General features: G+C 36.0%; 1 protein-coding gene across 1 annotated transcript in view; it reads left to right on the top strand.

Annotated features, from left to right (window-relative positions):
- The first annotated feature begins 3,348 nt into the window (after positions 1 to 3,348).
- Positions 3,349 to 16,398, top strand: part of LOC129001980 (probable chitinase 10) — a 50,415-nt gene continuing 37,365 nt past the window's right edge. Inside the window, exons 1-7 of the mRNA XM_054429449.1 lie at positions 3,349 to 3,465; positions 8,705 to 8,893; positions 12,229 to 12,335; positions 12,926 to 13,102; positions 14,777 to 14,962; positions 15,178 to 15,298; positions 16,105 to 16,267. Of these exons, the coding sequence (XP_054285424.1) occupies positions 8,712 to 8,893; positions 12,229 to 12,335; positions 12,926 to 13,102; positions 14,777 to 14,962; positions 15,178 to 15,298; positions 16,105 to 16,267 (936 nt within the window). The 5' untranslated portion in view covers positions 3,349 to 3,465; positions 8,705 to 8,711. The remainder of the gene's footprint in view (positions 3,466 to 8,704; positions 8,894 to 12,228; positions 12,336 to 12,925; positions 13,103 to 14,776; positions 14,963 to 15,177; positions 15,299 to 16,104; positions 16,268 to 16,398) is intronic.

Genomic DNA, 16,398 nt, shown 5'->3' with positions numbered 1-16,398 from the left:
CGGCCTAGGTCTGGTCCGAAGACAGTGGACAGGTCGCCTACGTAGGTCAGTAACCTCGGCAAGATCAACTGGTTGTCAACCAGAACCAGGTTTTGGGATAAAATCTGCCCCGGAGACCGGACCACTCCCCCGACTGTCCGATTACCATAACGAGACGCCGTCGTCCATGGATGCGGCGTCTCTACATCGACCATAGGCGTGGGTGCCGATATTACTGTTCCAAAGGTCATTTTTCATTGTTTTTATTTTTTTTTACCATGATGGAATTGAGAAATTTCTGCGTATTGAGACCCAAAGCTGGTTAGCCATGAATTAGAACAGAAACTGTATGGAGCATAAACACGAATTACGTAATCGCCCCGAGTCCTGGGCTAATAACATATGGTTTACACGTCCGTTTGTAATGTTTGCTTTCATGACCAGTGACATATTGTTTATGTCGAATTAATGTCAATTCGATAATCCTGAGAATAGTCAGTAGCTTTGATGGGTTTTGGGCTTAGCTTTCCTTGATCAGGCTTTAATTATAAATGATCATGGCTTCCCAGCCCATCTACAAAGCATTTAATGGGAAGCCGCTTAGTCATAAAAGCGTTTGTAACAGCTGGATTTTGTCAGTAACTTAAGTTACTGTCGTATACACTCGCCCTTTACCTTGCCTTTACCCGTGGGTTAAATTACGCCCCATATTATTAGGCATAATAATAATACACCACCTGAAGATGACTATAGATAGATAGACTATAGACTTTACGTTCCTCGGATCGTGTAAAGTATGGCCTCTCAATCACTCTTTTAAGACAGTGGGGTACCTGAGATTAATCACACTCTTTTGACACTTGTAGAAAAAAGAAACTTTTAATCTAAATAAGCTCCAAACTCTTCTAGTTTCCAATCATGAAAAAGTTAGTGGTTCTCTCTCTGCACTAGCAGACGAAAACTGTTACAGTATGTGATCGTGACACTCGGCCTCCCTCCCAGCTGAAATGGGAAAGGAAATTTGCAGAAGCATCCATGGGTAACTATGCCAGGAAATACTTTAAAAAATGGAAACATATATTTTATGCTAAATTCTACGAAAGAAGATCGCTGGAATGGATAGTGTAAGGCGGTGTCAAGATAACTATCATAGCATCACTGATTATATCGCCACTGGGTGTTAAACTTCAGAGTTATAAGCAAAAAGGTAAGTCGTTCGGGGTAAAGGTTATTGAACTTCGAAATGGAGGGATGACTGGAGAAAATTGTCTTCAGGTGTCTTCGGTTGAATGAAATCTATGAACGGCCACGTTTAACTCATCATGATAAACCCGGTCTCCACTTTGACATGTGAACGGGACCTCTTTCAAGATAGCATCTATGATTACAGCTGTTTGTTCCGTAACTATGTTGATGCAAGTGCATAGAGTCGAGCAGTGGATCAGCTGATAGATTGTTGACCCCAGAACTGACCAATGACCGTCCAGAGACGGGTGTGGTCCAGGATCAAGTTCAAGGCGAACTGTTGCCATTTCTCTGCTTCAGACAATAACCCCGCGCATCTTCTACTGTAAACATTACGATCTTGTAGCTTAGTTTGTAAACACCGGTGTATCACTAGAAGCCACCTTCTTGTCGTAATTGTTACTAGTCATTTCAGTTTTCAAAGGGTGCGTTACAATTTTGAGTAAATCTCCTCCTACCAAAGTTATTGTGTACTTATTATTTAACAGCTGATCTTAGTCAGTAACAAAGCTACACAGATAACATCACCCCGTTCAGCCCTCATCAGACTCACATTTGGGTTGAAATACGAACCTGTGGCGTCCCCGTCTCAATTGATGATTGATAATTTCTTTATTTTGAGTTGTGTGATTTACGCATAGATTGTCGCCTACAAAAAGGTGTGACTGCAAATGTGTTAAGTGAATTGAGATCATCTGTGTGGTTAATTACTGAATAGATCAAATGGTTCTTTATCCAGGACCACTGTTAATTTCCTCATACCAGCGACCTTACGTGTCTGTAGACCACTATAACCACTCATCTACCCAGAAAATCGTTCGCAGTGGCTTACAAGAATTGTATCGATTATGATTAGGTTTTAGCACTTTAAATAATTTCGAAGGAACGCATATACTTGTGGCGTAAGCTTTAAATGTAGCACATAATTTTGCAGAAGAATACAGTTGTGCAATTAGGGGTATACTTAAGAAAAGTGAGGAATTCGGAAACCTTTCTATCACACAAGAATTACTAATCATCACAAAAAAACTGCTGCTGTGAGTTGTTACCAGTTTTGGAACGTGTAATTTTTGCAAAACCTTTTGCAAACCAAAAGTTTCCACTGCGGTTTTTAATTGCCTTATACTACATCCGCCTCACTATCTTACAACCATTTTGTCCATCGACCCAACGTAGCATTGCGTAATGTGAGGTATCAGGAGCGATAAATTATTAGGATATTGGAAATAAGCTTACTATGTGGAAGCATGAAATTAATAAATAACAAAACAACGAAACCCGAGATAGAATATGGATAGATAATATAAAAAAATTACTCTAGCTCTGGGTAAAAAATAATCTTTCTATAACTAGGTAAGATACAAAAATATTAATTCAAATATATACATAAAAATATAAACTACTGTATTTAAAAAATGTGATTCAAATATCAAGTAATTGTCTATTTGATGATGATGACATTTGAATATATGTTGTTCATCAATTTGATGATCTATGCTCAATAGCTACACTAATTCTCGTTCTCCGGATATTTTCCCATGTTAGGAACTCAACGTCATCATAACTTATATTATAATTCTTCACCGCCTTATTATGAACGGTATAAGTAAACATTCAAGCTTCCAGTGTTAGCTAATGTATTTTGATTGACAAACTGAAAATACAATACATGCTGAATAAAACTTCTGAATATAAAGCTATTTGGTGTCAATGTTTTACAGTAATCATTTTCTTCACCATTTCTCTTTGTGTTTTTAAGTTAACTTTTGCAAAGGATAATTATTTAAGTTTTAAGGTTACCACGTTTCTGAAGGTAAGGAAATTCCTCCCGATTTCCAGTGATCTTATATCCACGTACGTTTAACTGCCTAATCAACCTACCTAACTCAAAAGAGTTTTTACACATAACACAAAACAATATACAAACTTGGTGCAGTAAAAAAAAAAACTTAACTATAGAAAAAGTCCATCTATTTTACCTTAAAAACTAAAATTTCTCCCTTATCAATTTGCAAGATTACTCATAGCGTGCAGATATTCCACAGGGTGCTGACCTACCCTCTAATTCGCCAATTAAGTGATACGCTTGATAAGGGAGTCAATGGCCGCCAGTTGGCCAGGCGGCCGTTGTTGGCGCTAGTGTCGCCTGATTGTCCTGCCAGTGTCCTGGCTGAATCCTTCCGTGCTACTGTCCTTCCTAGTGTCCTGCACTCGTCAATCATCTATAACTGCTTCACATCGGTAAGCATCAGAAAATAAATTTAAAATTAAGTATAAAATGGTGGTTTTGAAATTGTTAAATAATTTACAGATTTTTTAGCGTACTAGAAGTATTTTGTTGGTACCAAATAAGTATTAAAGGTACGTAGGTCTTAAAGTAGTATTATTGAATAGGTAAGAAAACCTTTTTAAGAATAAATCGTAATGATTTTTTATTGCGTGAGATTGTCGTTTGTGTGCAATTAATTAAGTTAGTAATTTTTAAATTTGGTCAAATTGTAATCCAATTAAATTTTAATAAATTAATAAACATTTAAAAAATGTATAGTTAATTTTCACTTTTATAGTTTAGTTTTATTATTTAACTGACTTATAGATTTTTCTAATAAAATTGAAGTGGTAGTTCAATGATTTATTTAAGGTACAAACAAAGATAATGTTAGAAATTTTAAAAAATCGTTAAACAAATATACTACTCTACAACGTACGGAAAAAGTTTAAAATGCAAAATATTGATCAATTTACTCATGGCGAGACTGGTTGTTTTGCTCTTCGAAATGTGGATTTTTTAATTAAAACTTCGACCTACGGATTTCCTGCGAAAGATTGATAAAAGAATCTTACACATATTTTAGGAATATTTATGGTTTATAATTTAATTTACTTGATTGTTAGAAGTAGTCTTTCGTTCAAAAAATGAGATTTTTTGGAATCTGGTGATGTAACTATAAAAATAATAAGATGTACTATATACTAGTATTTTGTCAGTCTATTATTTTGCGATTGTCTATTATTTTCCAAAATATTTCATAAATAAATTCAATTGCATAATTTAGTTCCCAGAAAATGACTAATGGAAGCTATTTCTGATTTGGGGTGTTCGCCATCCCAATATTTTTCTTTTCAAACAAAAATCCTGAATATAATATTGACAAATCTTAAATTATATTAAATATTTTTTAAGTAGTTGAAGTAATTGAATACTTTTATTTCAATTCGAATATCTGCCAGTATTATTTTATTAATCAGTTTTAATTTATTTTTCAATTAATTTGCGATTGACTGAAAATATCGCAAAAGATAGCACCAGAAAGAACATGTTATTTATCAGGTTTCCAAGGGGCAAGGTTGATATCCCACCAATCTCCAATGGATTTTATCCAAGTGATAATGCCGCAATCCCTTCTAGACTCAGCCTGAAGTTACGTGTAAAATAAAATAATTCCGGGCTAGGACCCAGAGAAATAAAAATGTAGGCTAACACGGACACATATTATTTAACTCTTATTACACCATTCTTAGAGATTGACCAACTGTCCTGTGTATAGCCATAGTGTTTTAATTATCAAACAAATTTAACAACTGCAAGTGCTTGTTTAACTTTATAAAAAGATTTATGTAAGGCCGGTTGCTTTCCTGCAGTATTTTAACCAAAGATTATCACTTCACACTCTAAAAGAACACAGTATAAACAGTTGAACAGAAACGTATTTTTCAGTTGAATGAAACGAAAAACATGAAGCACAATGTAACGGCAATAAATGGGCAAAGCATCCCCATTGACCTAACTATTTTTTTGTTTTATCTTCACCTCATACTACAACAAAATTTATTTTTTTGAAAATTAAAAAAAATGCACGTATTAAAATTTAAATGCTATTTAAAAATGTCTAAAGAGTCTTAAAAATAGTATTTTAGGCACAAACATATTTAATCTCAAGGTCAATATAGAACTAAATTATGTAGTCTAGACACTAGATGAAGGCCATTCAATGTACACTTCCCTTTTGGCGCGTTTATACAATGTGTCAGTGAGTCAAGGGTGAACGTGGTGCTAGAGTCAACCTTCCTCATACAGAGCCGTGTGTCGCATCCGAAATGTATGAGTCGGTGGCTCAGTCGGTGGCTCGGTGGCTCAGTCGGTGGCTCAGCGTGACGGATGAGTCCAAGGGAAGCGATATCGTGGATTCGTCTCCATAATCCCCACTGATGCCGTTGACTTTAGATGGAAACGTTTTAAAACCCCATAACACCTCGTTCCCAAACCCCGAACTTGCTGGTTCGCGAACTCTTTGAAGCCCATGCCACCCTTCACGTGCATGCAAAATTCCATCAAAATTACTCGAGCTATTGCGTTCACGCACGTAAATAAAAATTTGAATTTATGTTTTCAACCTCTGTGGGACATCAAAGTGAAAAAGTAAAACGGTCTCGGGTCTAGGTCTCACCGTGGCTACGGTATTAGCTACTTCCATAGAAGGTAATTCGCTGAAATGTATTTGAACGTAAACAACATTAATTTTTAAATTGACACTTCTTGATATATTTACAAATAAACACTTCGTATAAATAGCTCATAATTTACTAGTGCCTTTAGGACTTGTAAATAAAAAATGCTTTCTAAATGTATTGAAAGCTATACGAATTAATTTATTACCTTTGGTGACATAATTATTCAGTATTTGAGTGCATAAGCGAAAATGTGGGTTGGATACTCGTTAAACGCGAGCTCAGATCCTGAATCAGAAATTAACACTTTTATTGGTAGTGTCAAAACACATTTCTATTCATTAATTTACAGCAAATGTAGTTTTGTAGTGACTTGAACGCCCGGGTGCAATGAAGTCTTTACAAGTCAGCAGCATTAAATAGTTTTTATTACTTTATGATTATATTCAAAATAAAAATACCCCCGCCGCAGCAAACCTGCAGACTAAGCGAATTTCCATTTGACTGATTGGATTTACACTGAAATGTGTACTTATAAAATATAAAATTTATTCCCTAGGTATTTAAATAGAATTAGTTTAACAAGTACTTAGGTTTGCTGCATCAGGGAGGGTAAAACTGTTTTTTTTTTTTTTGTAAAATGTTAATAGTTAGTAAGAAATAAAGACATTTTCCAAATTTGATCAAAATATGTTCATAAACAAGCAAACTACAACAGTTGACTTATTCTCCATAAGAATAACATGGGAATTTCAAATTTACAATTTTTGGAATTTTCTCCGTAACCATTAGGCGCATAATAACACTTCAATATACTAAATTATTTGTTTTTTAGAGCTCTACAAAATGGTTTGGAAAGAAAATGCTAAATTTTATGTTTTTTTGGTCAAAAATGGGAAAAACCTATTTTTACCCCATAAAACCCCCCGTAAACCCCCGTTCCCATGGTCCGATCATGCTGGATCGCGAACTCGTTCGAATAAACGTAGGTTTACACGTTTGTACCAAATTTCATCAAAATCGGATCATTTTTGCTCGAGTTATCGTGCTAACGGACACACATATATATATATATATATATTTATATATATATATATATATATATATATATATATAAATATATAAACATATATATATATATGAATTTGAACGGATGGTGATTTTAGCCTCTAGGGACCTCAAAACGAAAAAAAAAAATCGGTCCCGCGTCCAGGTCTTACCATGAGTACTACGGTAATAGCTTATTCCCTATATGGGATTCGCTAAAAAGTAAACGAAATGCTTTGTACATAACCGTACATAGCCACGGAATGGTCTTCAGCAATCCATATAGGGATGATTAATCTGTAGGCCCTAATCTATGGCATAACTCGATTGTATGGGTCTATTGACACAACGTTCTGTGTGTTTCTTTTAGCTGGTTGGCTGATCATTGGTTGAATGGCCCGGTGACAGTTATGTCAGCATTGTTGTTGAACGCGTGTTCGACCAATCGACCCGCTGCCCTACTGTCCGACACAGCAGTGTCTGCCTCTTTATGATTAAACAGACGAAAATAACTATACATTTAAACTGCACATCTTTTGTTGTTACAATTACAGAGTGAAGCACACTGGGAAATAAAAATTCACACATAAAAGAAATAAAAAAACTCGCCCACATCAACACACTAAAGCGTCACTTCTTGAATCCAAAATGGTTGTGATCGACAGCCTCATTCTACTAGTTGAGGTATTTTACTCAATCTTCACTTGCTAAACACCGCATTGCGATGGCTGACTCATGGAACTGCTTGCCTGGATTGCGCCACATAAAACACCTGAGGATGACAGGAACACATACGCGGATAGTGTTGATTTAACTGTATGTGAACACATTGACTTTGGATACTGTGAAGAGATTCCTCATCTCATTGTTTGTAATCTTTTGTGATCTTTTGTTGACTAAATGGAGATTTCGATAGGGTGGATTGATTATAGACAAGCACTTCTTTTGACCGTACTAACAGAGGTCATTCAATGTTTAAAGATGGTTTTGTGTGTATAATAAAAATAAATAATTTGTAAACAAACACAACACACATAGACCATACCGGACCAAACCGTGCCATAAAATTGCCTTCAGCTGGTCTAATTACAAATCACACGGATGAAGTCGATTTTTTCAATCCATACAGTAAACATAAATAAACATTTAAAAATGTAGTTAATCAGGAATGTCACTAATAAATGGGACAGTCGACTAGTTTTTTCTTCCACCATGGTCGACTATAACCACTCTATCAAGTAGAAGAGAGTATTATAATTTTTTCAGAATCACGCACTAGGAGTCACAGTGACAGTGGCCACAGTTCATTGAATATGGGCAAAATTTTGACTACAAGATTATAGATAAAACAACATCTTATATAGATTATCCATCTTATTAACTGAAGGAGAATTCGAGGATTTTTATGTCCGGTACCTATCTATCTAGCTAGAGAGTATGTTTTGATTTTCCCCAAATATATTATTAATTTTGTTCCACTAACTTAAATTGCTTTGGCAATGTTAACTGGGTTTTACGAACTGTTGCTTGTCTTTTGGTATTATAATTTATAACCAAAGTAATAAAGTAAGTAAGTAGTAATAAAGTGCACATTGCACAGTTCGTCCTAAAACAAGAGACAGGCTTACACGAATTAAAGGCAATCAAACGTATTTATTCTCCTAAGTCCGTGGTAAAATAGCTTATACCGATAGATATATTGAAAAGTAACTTCATTAATTCATTGCAAATGCATTGAGAACGGACATTTATCGAATTTGAAAGAAATTAAAGCTATTTACAGTCAATTTTATACAAACCCAATGATAAATTAGTTGTGACTGCTTTTAGGTCCAATCTAGGTTCGGTTCGTGAGGATAAGCTACAAAGAGTGTTATAGTGACATGAAATATTATTTAAAAAGTGTATAATATATTAGTGCTCGATACTATTAGGGACTCGTATGAAAACCGAACAATTGAGAACGTGTTTATAATGTTTTCAGTACCGCGATGAGGGCAGCCGCCCTGTTGCTGCTACCCCTGGTGCTGTGCTTCCACAGAGGACATGTCGAGAACCACCCGAGGTCACCGATCCTCCGCCTAGTGACGTCACCGGGCTCCTCGGCCCGCTTGGGGGAGAGGACTTTACCCTTACGTGCTGCCGTAGAGCATGTTCCTACAGAGAACGAGAGGTAAAGCTAAAAACATTGACTAAAGTGTGGGTCGCAATTTGACCGACATATCACTTGCTCGACAAGTCAGTTGATCGACATGTAATTTGCTGCGACATTTTATTTAAATGAGGAAAAGTATTCTCTAACATATTTGTTATCCTTAGATCAGCCTACGTTGATTAAATGGCATATTTATGTCCGGTTTATATGCTGTTTGATGTTGACCGTGTTTTGTTATTTCACTAATTTTTAAATGTTTCCAAATAAAACCTCTTTATTTCCTTTCTGATCTTATAACCGGGAGTACTGATGGCATCAAAGAGTTTTGGAAGCCAGGTTAGGAGTAGGTTACTTAGGAATACGGTTTGGTTAAAGGTATTTTAAAGTTCAGAGTACTACATACGTTTTATTTATGGTACTAGTAGTACTGTAGTTAGAGTGTTTGTTTTATGCTACTGAAGTTTATCATCAGTTAAGGGGTAATTTAACATTAGGCTGTATACCAAGTTCTTTTATTACCAGGGTTTCAGCAGAATACTACTTGATCAAAAAGTACATAACCTTTAAAAAGGCTGAAGCAATTGATCTAATCAGATAACAGCATTGGTTATAGAAACCATATTTCATAATCAATGGTGTAAGGTTGGCAACACGATGTGTAAATCTAGTTTCTACTGCACTGATTAATGAACGAACCTTGCATTGTTGACATCAGCTGATGTTAGAAGAGCTCATCGAAAGAGCAAGAGCAGACGAAATTCAAACTCAACCTCATCCTACTCAACTCAATACTCTTTCAATACTAATTATCTACTTTCTGTGTCTACTTACTTATCGAAGGGAAGGGAAGGGTCTAATCGGTTTGAGTTGAGGCTATTTGTTTGGTGTTAAAAAAGTTTTGAATCAACGGCAACCAGTTAAAAATAGTTCATAGTTGTGTAGCACTGTTTTGGTTGTTTGAACGTAGGGTATTGGGCTATTGGGCATTGGCATAAACCAGTCTAAAGTGAGTATAATGTGTTCAAGTTTTAAAATTCACGAAAAACAATCAGTCTGCGTTTTGGGCATACACAGTGGGCCCAGTAATGAAAACACTCAGTGTACTATATTAGTAATTGTGTACTTACCACTCCCAATTAAAATACCAGGTATTAACTCTACACTGTAGTCAATATAATACGTTTCGTCCATAGGCCTATACTAAAAAAATTTGCCATCCTCAGCGCTAAGGCAGTGGTCTCAGCTGTTAGCTTTACCTTTGAGGATACCATATCTTAGCATGGGCGAAACCATAGACAAATAGAATAAATATAGACCGTCAGCTGTGCTGTGGTTAGCATAAGTTCTGGCATCCAGCGCTTGGATTGCCGTGTAGTTACAGCGCACACCGCTGCAGTGTTTGCTGGTAGCACACGGTGAGGAACCGATGATGCCAGCGAATCGAGATGAACACCGAGCGGCACATCGCGGAACCTTCCTTTGACAGTCTGTATTTATTCTGTTTGTCTATGGTGAAACGTCTATAGTGTTGTGAATTACCGGTAGTGTAAAATGCCAATTTGGCACAACTCTTACCAGAAGACCAAAAATGTAGTGGATGACACTGGTTGCTTGGACTTAGTTAGGCCTATGAATAAATATTAAGTTTAAGATACAGTACCTTGAAGTTTTATTTTCATTGAGTCCTCATACAGGTTTTTGACAAGCTCCCAGATAAGGCCTTTTCAAACTTTGACCTTGTGTGTCCCACCAAAAACATAGTAGGCCTACATTCTTCTTCGTTTTGGCTATGTGTGAACATGATTTCAGGGATCTTGTTAGCAGGATTGCTGCATTGAAAGGAAAATTCACACTTTCGACAAACCCAAATGGTTCTATGACAGTCGTACCAACAGAGCAAAACAAGTTTCTAGCCTCCAGCTTGCCTGTGCCAGGACCTGTGGCTGGTTTCCTGATACAAACCACAACCACAGCTGGTCAGTTTGCTGTGTGCACTGTTCTAGGATTTGTCCCTCTAGCTTGCAGACTTGCTGGCATTCTAAAGAAGGGAAGGTGAGTTCGTTTGAAAAACAGATTTCATCCTGCTGCACAAACCAACTGAGGACTTTGGATTTTTCTTCGATCGCCTTCTTTGTGGCTTCAGTGACTAACTGCCATTTGTATATAGTTTATTTGTTTTGTGTTTTGGTACTGGTACTGTGTATTAACAAATAATTGTGTCCTCTGAGGCTTTCTTTTCTTTCTTCAAAGTGTCAACTGTTCAACCAAAAATGTTTGATGATTTGTAACTATTTTTTTAGGCGTAGTTTCATTCTTCTCAGGCTGAGTTTTTTTTTAAACCAAATATTCACACCTTGAGTGTTCTACACACTGTATCTAGTTAGGCTAGTTACTGGTAGGCCTAGTTTATACGTCAGTTCAAATCTGCAATGGGGGAGTTCACGAATTCAAAGAAACTCCTCCCCTTGTCTTTGAGACCCATCCTCTTTTTTCTAGATAGGTAGACGATGGATGTACAGCTTAAAGTGGGATTGAAAAATTTTCATGTAATTAATGCTTAAAGTAGTTGTTTGGTGAGATTTTAACCCGAGCCTACAGACATTACTGTACTTCTATCCCTTAACTTCCAGACCAGAAGGTAAAACAAACACTTATAAATCCTCATGTCTAAGAAAGTTACAAACCAGATGTTTCGCCCAAATTCTCATTCTATTCTAGGAGCCCCAAATGAAGATTATTATCCAAAACTTTTCTGTTATTCCACTAAATCTTTGTTACTGCTGTAAATTTGTCGCTTGGTATATAAAATTCTGTAAAAAACACTGTTACTGCTACTTTGTATGCTTGTTATCTTTCATGTATTTGTCTATAGCCTAACTATTTATGTTGATTTATAAATTACGGTAATTACAATGTTGTCAAAAATCAATTTTATTGTATCTCGGGTTAAAAGTGTTTTGCAATTCTTGATCGCTTTAAAGTTCTCGACTTTGTCTGGAAGCAACTACTGTGAGTAGCAGACAATTTTAATGTTAAAGTTGTATGCCTATTTTTAGCAATAGAATATGAATTTAATTAAATTGAATTAGCCTACTAACTAACACCTTATGTAAATTACTGATTCCTCTTCTATGCGCAGACTTTTCAACTGAGAAAGAATATTTTTATACAACTATAACATCTTTTATATCACACACAACTATAAGTTATCAAAAATTTAGGGAATAGATTTTTGACAGTAGCACATTTTTTTTTTGCTCATTGAGAAGTTCATGATTGGCTACAGCTGGTATCTCTTCTGGTATTCAAAAGTTTAAATGGTTTTCTAACATATGTGGTTTGGTATTTTCCAGATCGCAAGAACATGTTCCTCTCAGAGACGCAGTTGAGAGGAGGCTTTCACCTTACGCAAAGCTCTCTACAGCCTGGTGGCGGCCGAGAGATGTCAAAGACCAACCAGGTGACATTAAAAACTGAAACTAAAAACATATTGGCTAAATATAATTGGTCTAGTACTATTAAGTGTAACCAGTTCCAAACCATAAGTTGAATTTCTGAAACCACGTGGCATGTGCCAACTCTTCAGAATATGGTCTATGAAAAAAATAATTTGAAAAAACATGGTTCTGTTGTTAAAAAGGCTAGATCTCTCATTCAAATTATTGATGCTTCATATGTTGATTTTTATAGTGAAAAATTGTGGAACTTCATATTGCTTTTTATCATCCATATTCAAACTGATCTAATATATTGTCATGTTAATCTTGTCAAACATTTTTACTTGAGTTAATCTTGAATAATATCAAGGTGAACTGAAGTGACCCTAGCTACAATACCGAGAAAGGATTTAGCCTAATTAAAAGTCCTTACATACCTACGGAAAGACTTTTGGCCAAACTGTGAGTTTGAACCTAATCTTGTACAGAAGACGCATTATTGCCAAAATCAGCTGATTAGATAGAACAGATGGGATGCACTCCAACAATATTGCCTCTAACAGTCCCCTGCCTTTCCAACACTTGAATTTATTAATTGTATCATTTGTTTTAGTTCGCAGCCTGGTATGTTTCATTGAGTCGTGGGCCGCCTACCGTCGCTCACCGGCCACTTTCACAGCTGACAACATCGACCCTCACGCCTGCACACACCTCGTGTACGCCTTCGCAGGTGTCAATCATCATCGGAACGCTTTGGTGCCTAAGGACTATGAGTATGACGTTGTCAAAGGTAAGTCTTCAGTACACTTTTGATAAATCAAAGTTTATTAAGTGTGGTCAGTATTTGGAAATGGTCTTTATGAGGTATTTATTCATTAATAACTTTTCGTTCAGGGTCCTGATTTAATTGTTGTTTTGACAAAAAAGTGCTTTTGTTGTTTTCATAGATAACTTCTTAGGCCCGATTTCACCAAACTTTTAAACCGCCGTTAAGCCTTGCTCTAACTGCAGTTAGCTCTTAACTGACGAAATCGGATTTCACCACTCGCCGTTAGCGCTAGTTTAGACTAAACCGTCGTTAGATAATTAACTGCCCAATTTTGACCGGTTAACTTCTTTAATCTTTCGTTAAGTAAATATCAGCTGGCTTTAAGTTTAAAGTTTATATGGAAAGGCGAAATGGTAGAAGAGAATACGGTACGAATTAGCTTTTGTAAGTAAGTGATGGCAATGAAGAGTAGCCTATGTTGTTCGCCTAACTAGCTGGATACGAGAAAGGGTTAATGATTAAACAAAGATTAAATTGATTTTATTATTATATATGGCCTTTTTCTTTAGGAAATGAATACAAACCACTGTAGTATTTGTGTTTAGGCTATCCCACATAGAGCATTGCTTTAGGTTATCCCACAAGGTTTTTAGTTAAGGCGTATATCTGTCATCAGCGACTGCATTGAACTGATTGGCGATCAAGAGCCATACTCTTTTATCCCGGCTAAAAAGAGTGTCCTGGCTCTTCTACCAACATTATCAAATTTTTTATTTCATTGTTCGAAAAAATAGGCTCCCTTTTCTTTCTCCCGGCTTTGGGTAACCCTAACCCAACGTTCAAACAATTGTTTTGCGTTCGGTCAGACGTAATTAAAGCAAAATCTAAACCTAAGTTGTCATTATTCTGCTAGTTTTTTTATAGAAAATAATTATTTTGGTGTTATCTTTATTGTGTCTCGTTCTTGTAATTCTTTTGACCCCAGTTATTTCATTACTTCAAATGTACCAAACTGGTGAGTGAACAAACAGAATAATGAACATCCCTGTAAAAAGTTGGATTTTGAGTCTTGACTCGACTGCAAAACTCAACCAATTAGTTCCTCGAATATGTTTGATCAACATTGCTTTGCCTTTATTTACTTATGTTAATTGTTTTGGTATTTATTCTTGCTTTCTGTTGTTATTTTGCTCAGAATCTATTGTATTCCTGTAAGCTTGCTGTCTCCAGTTTTGTTTTCACTACCTCATAAACACTGACTGATTTATTTTCTAGGTTATGTTTACTTGCTCCCGTAACAGCCCGGTATTATGACAGTTCACTGCCACCGCCACCTGGATTTTACTCTAAACTCTCGTTTATAAAACCAGCGTTAGTTTTGACGCGTTTTCGTTGGTGAAACCAGATTTCCTTAACTGTGGTTTAAATCATCGGTTAGTTTTAACCGAAGTTTAACTAAACCATCGTTAGCGAGAATTTGGTGAAATCGGACCTTAATAGACATGTTGCCTATTGGTAATTTTACAGAAAGTCAATAAAAATAGGCTAGGTATGTCTAATAACTGTTGAAACCTACACTTATACTGTTAAAAAAAAAAAAACGTATGAACGTAAATACATATGAAAGATGGTAGTGGTGGTTGATTTTGACAGAAGGTTTTAATGTGTGTGTGAAACTCGTTTTTTTCTGTACAGGAGGCTACCGATCAGTCGTGGGACTCAAGCGACAAAATCCGAACCTCTCCGTACTACTGTCTGTGTCGGGGAGACTGTCCAAGATAGCCGCAGATCCTGCGTATCGTCGCATGTTCATTCTCTCAGTTCTGCGTACCCTGGACGAGTACAACTTTGATGGCCTCGACATTCACTGGGAATATCCAGGTAAGAGGTTTCATACAATTTGATTCTTCACACTTGCTGTAAAAACATAACACACACCTGTGGACACAATAACAATACACAGCCTACTACTTAGGTATATATAACGTTTTTTTTTCAGTTATGGAAAAAATTATGACTTTTGATTTTTTACAATCATAAACCAAGCTACTTATTTAAAGCAATTAAAACTCATTAATAAACTCTTTATATTTCAGGTGCCTCAGATTTGGGTGGAACTCCGGAAGACAAAGATAACTTTTCTCTCCTCGTGGAAGAGTTGTCGAGTGTTCTTCATGCTCGAAGTAAACTCCTCACAGCTTCCGTATCTCCTTCCAGGTGATTTTATACGAATCTTTGAGTATTGAAAAAAAAACATTTATAATGTGCTGTGGTTACAGAACTACGGTATTTACTCATGGTATGTCTACTTTTATTTAGGCTAGTTTACCATTTTACAAAATAAAAAAAAACACATGCCGAAATAAGTCTTAGGTTTTTTTAAAAAATCGTTTCTGTGTTTTTCATCCCAATTTTATGGTTCTAAACACATGGAATTTTTATAGTGTCTTGGAAATTTTAGAAAAATCTTTAATATTAGTTCTTAATCCTGCAATTTTATCTTACAATGTTTCTGCTACAGAATTCTTACATATCGTTGTTTGACAAATTAAAGACGTAGTAATTTATAACATACATATATCTAAAGTATAATGATGGTTTGGTAAAAAATATTAAATCAGCATTTCTTATCATAGTAATAATATTATTGATGTTGAAAACCAATTTTTGTTGGTTTGAAAACCACAAATTAATGTCCTTAAAATGTATTTTGCTTTTGAAATGTTGTGGTATTGTCCTGACTGTTGTTTTGAAACATTTTAGGGTCAGCTGAGTGGTTATAGTGCTTGCCAGTAAAAAGTCGCTGATTCAAAGCTGAGAACAGTCAGTAAGACTGAACCTATAGCTTGTCTTCGTTGGGCTTGGCTGAAGAAACAGCTGATCTCATTCAGTAACAAAGCTTCACAAGGCATCACACTCACCCTGCAGTTCAACTTAAAATACACACAGAATGTTAATTGCTATCTTAATGAAGTGACTATAAGTGATTTGGAAATTAAATTGCAATCTTTTTCTTTACCAAGGTTCCGCATGGAAGACGGTTACGACGTGTCTCGTCTAAGTTCTCAGCTGGACATGGTTCTACTGAAGGGGTTCGACTTTAACTTGGAGCGCAAAGACGGAGCACGCCACCACGCTCCGCTCGCTCCGTCAGGCAGCGACGCCCTCTCTCAGTACTACAATGTTGTGAGTGTCTCTGTTGTGGTAATTGAAAAGTAAATTGGGAAATTTAACCATGGTATAAATGTAAAATATAGAGTTAATGGTTTTACCCAAATTGGATTTTGAACATCCTGGGTAATTATAAAGGTTATTAC

The sequence above is a fragment of the Macrosteles quadrilineatus genome, unplaced genomic scaffold, assembly GCF_028750875.1.
Source record: "Macrosteles quadrilineatus isolate MER2022 unplaced genomic scaffold, UCM_ALF_1.0 Scaffold_9__3_contigs__length_116548681, whole genome shotgun sequence".
Taxonomy (NCBI): domain Eukaryota; kingdom Metazoa; phylum Arthropoda; class Insecta; order Hemiptera; family Cicadellidae; genus Macrosteles; species Macrosteles quadrilineatus.
The sequence above is the reverse complement of the archived record's forward strand: the minus strand, read 5'-3'. Positions and strand labels throughout refer to the sequence as shown.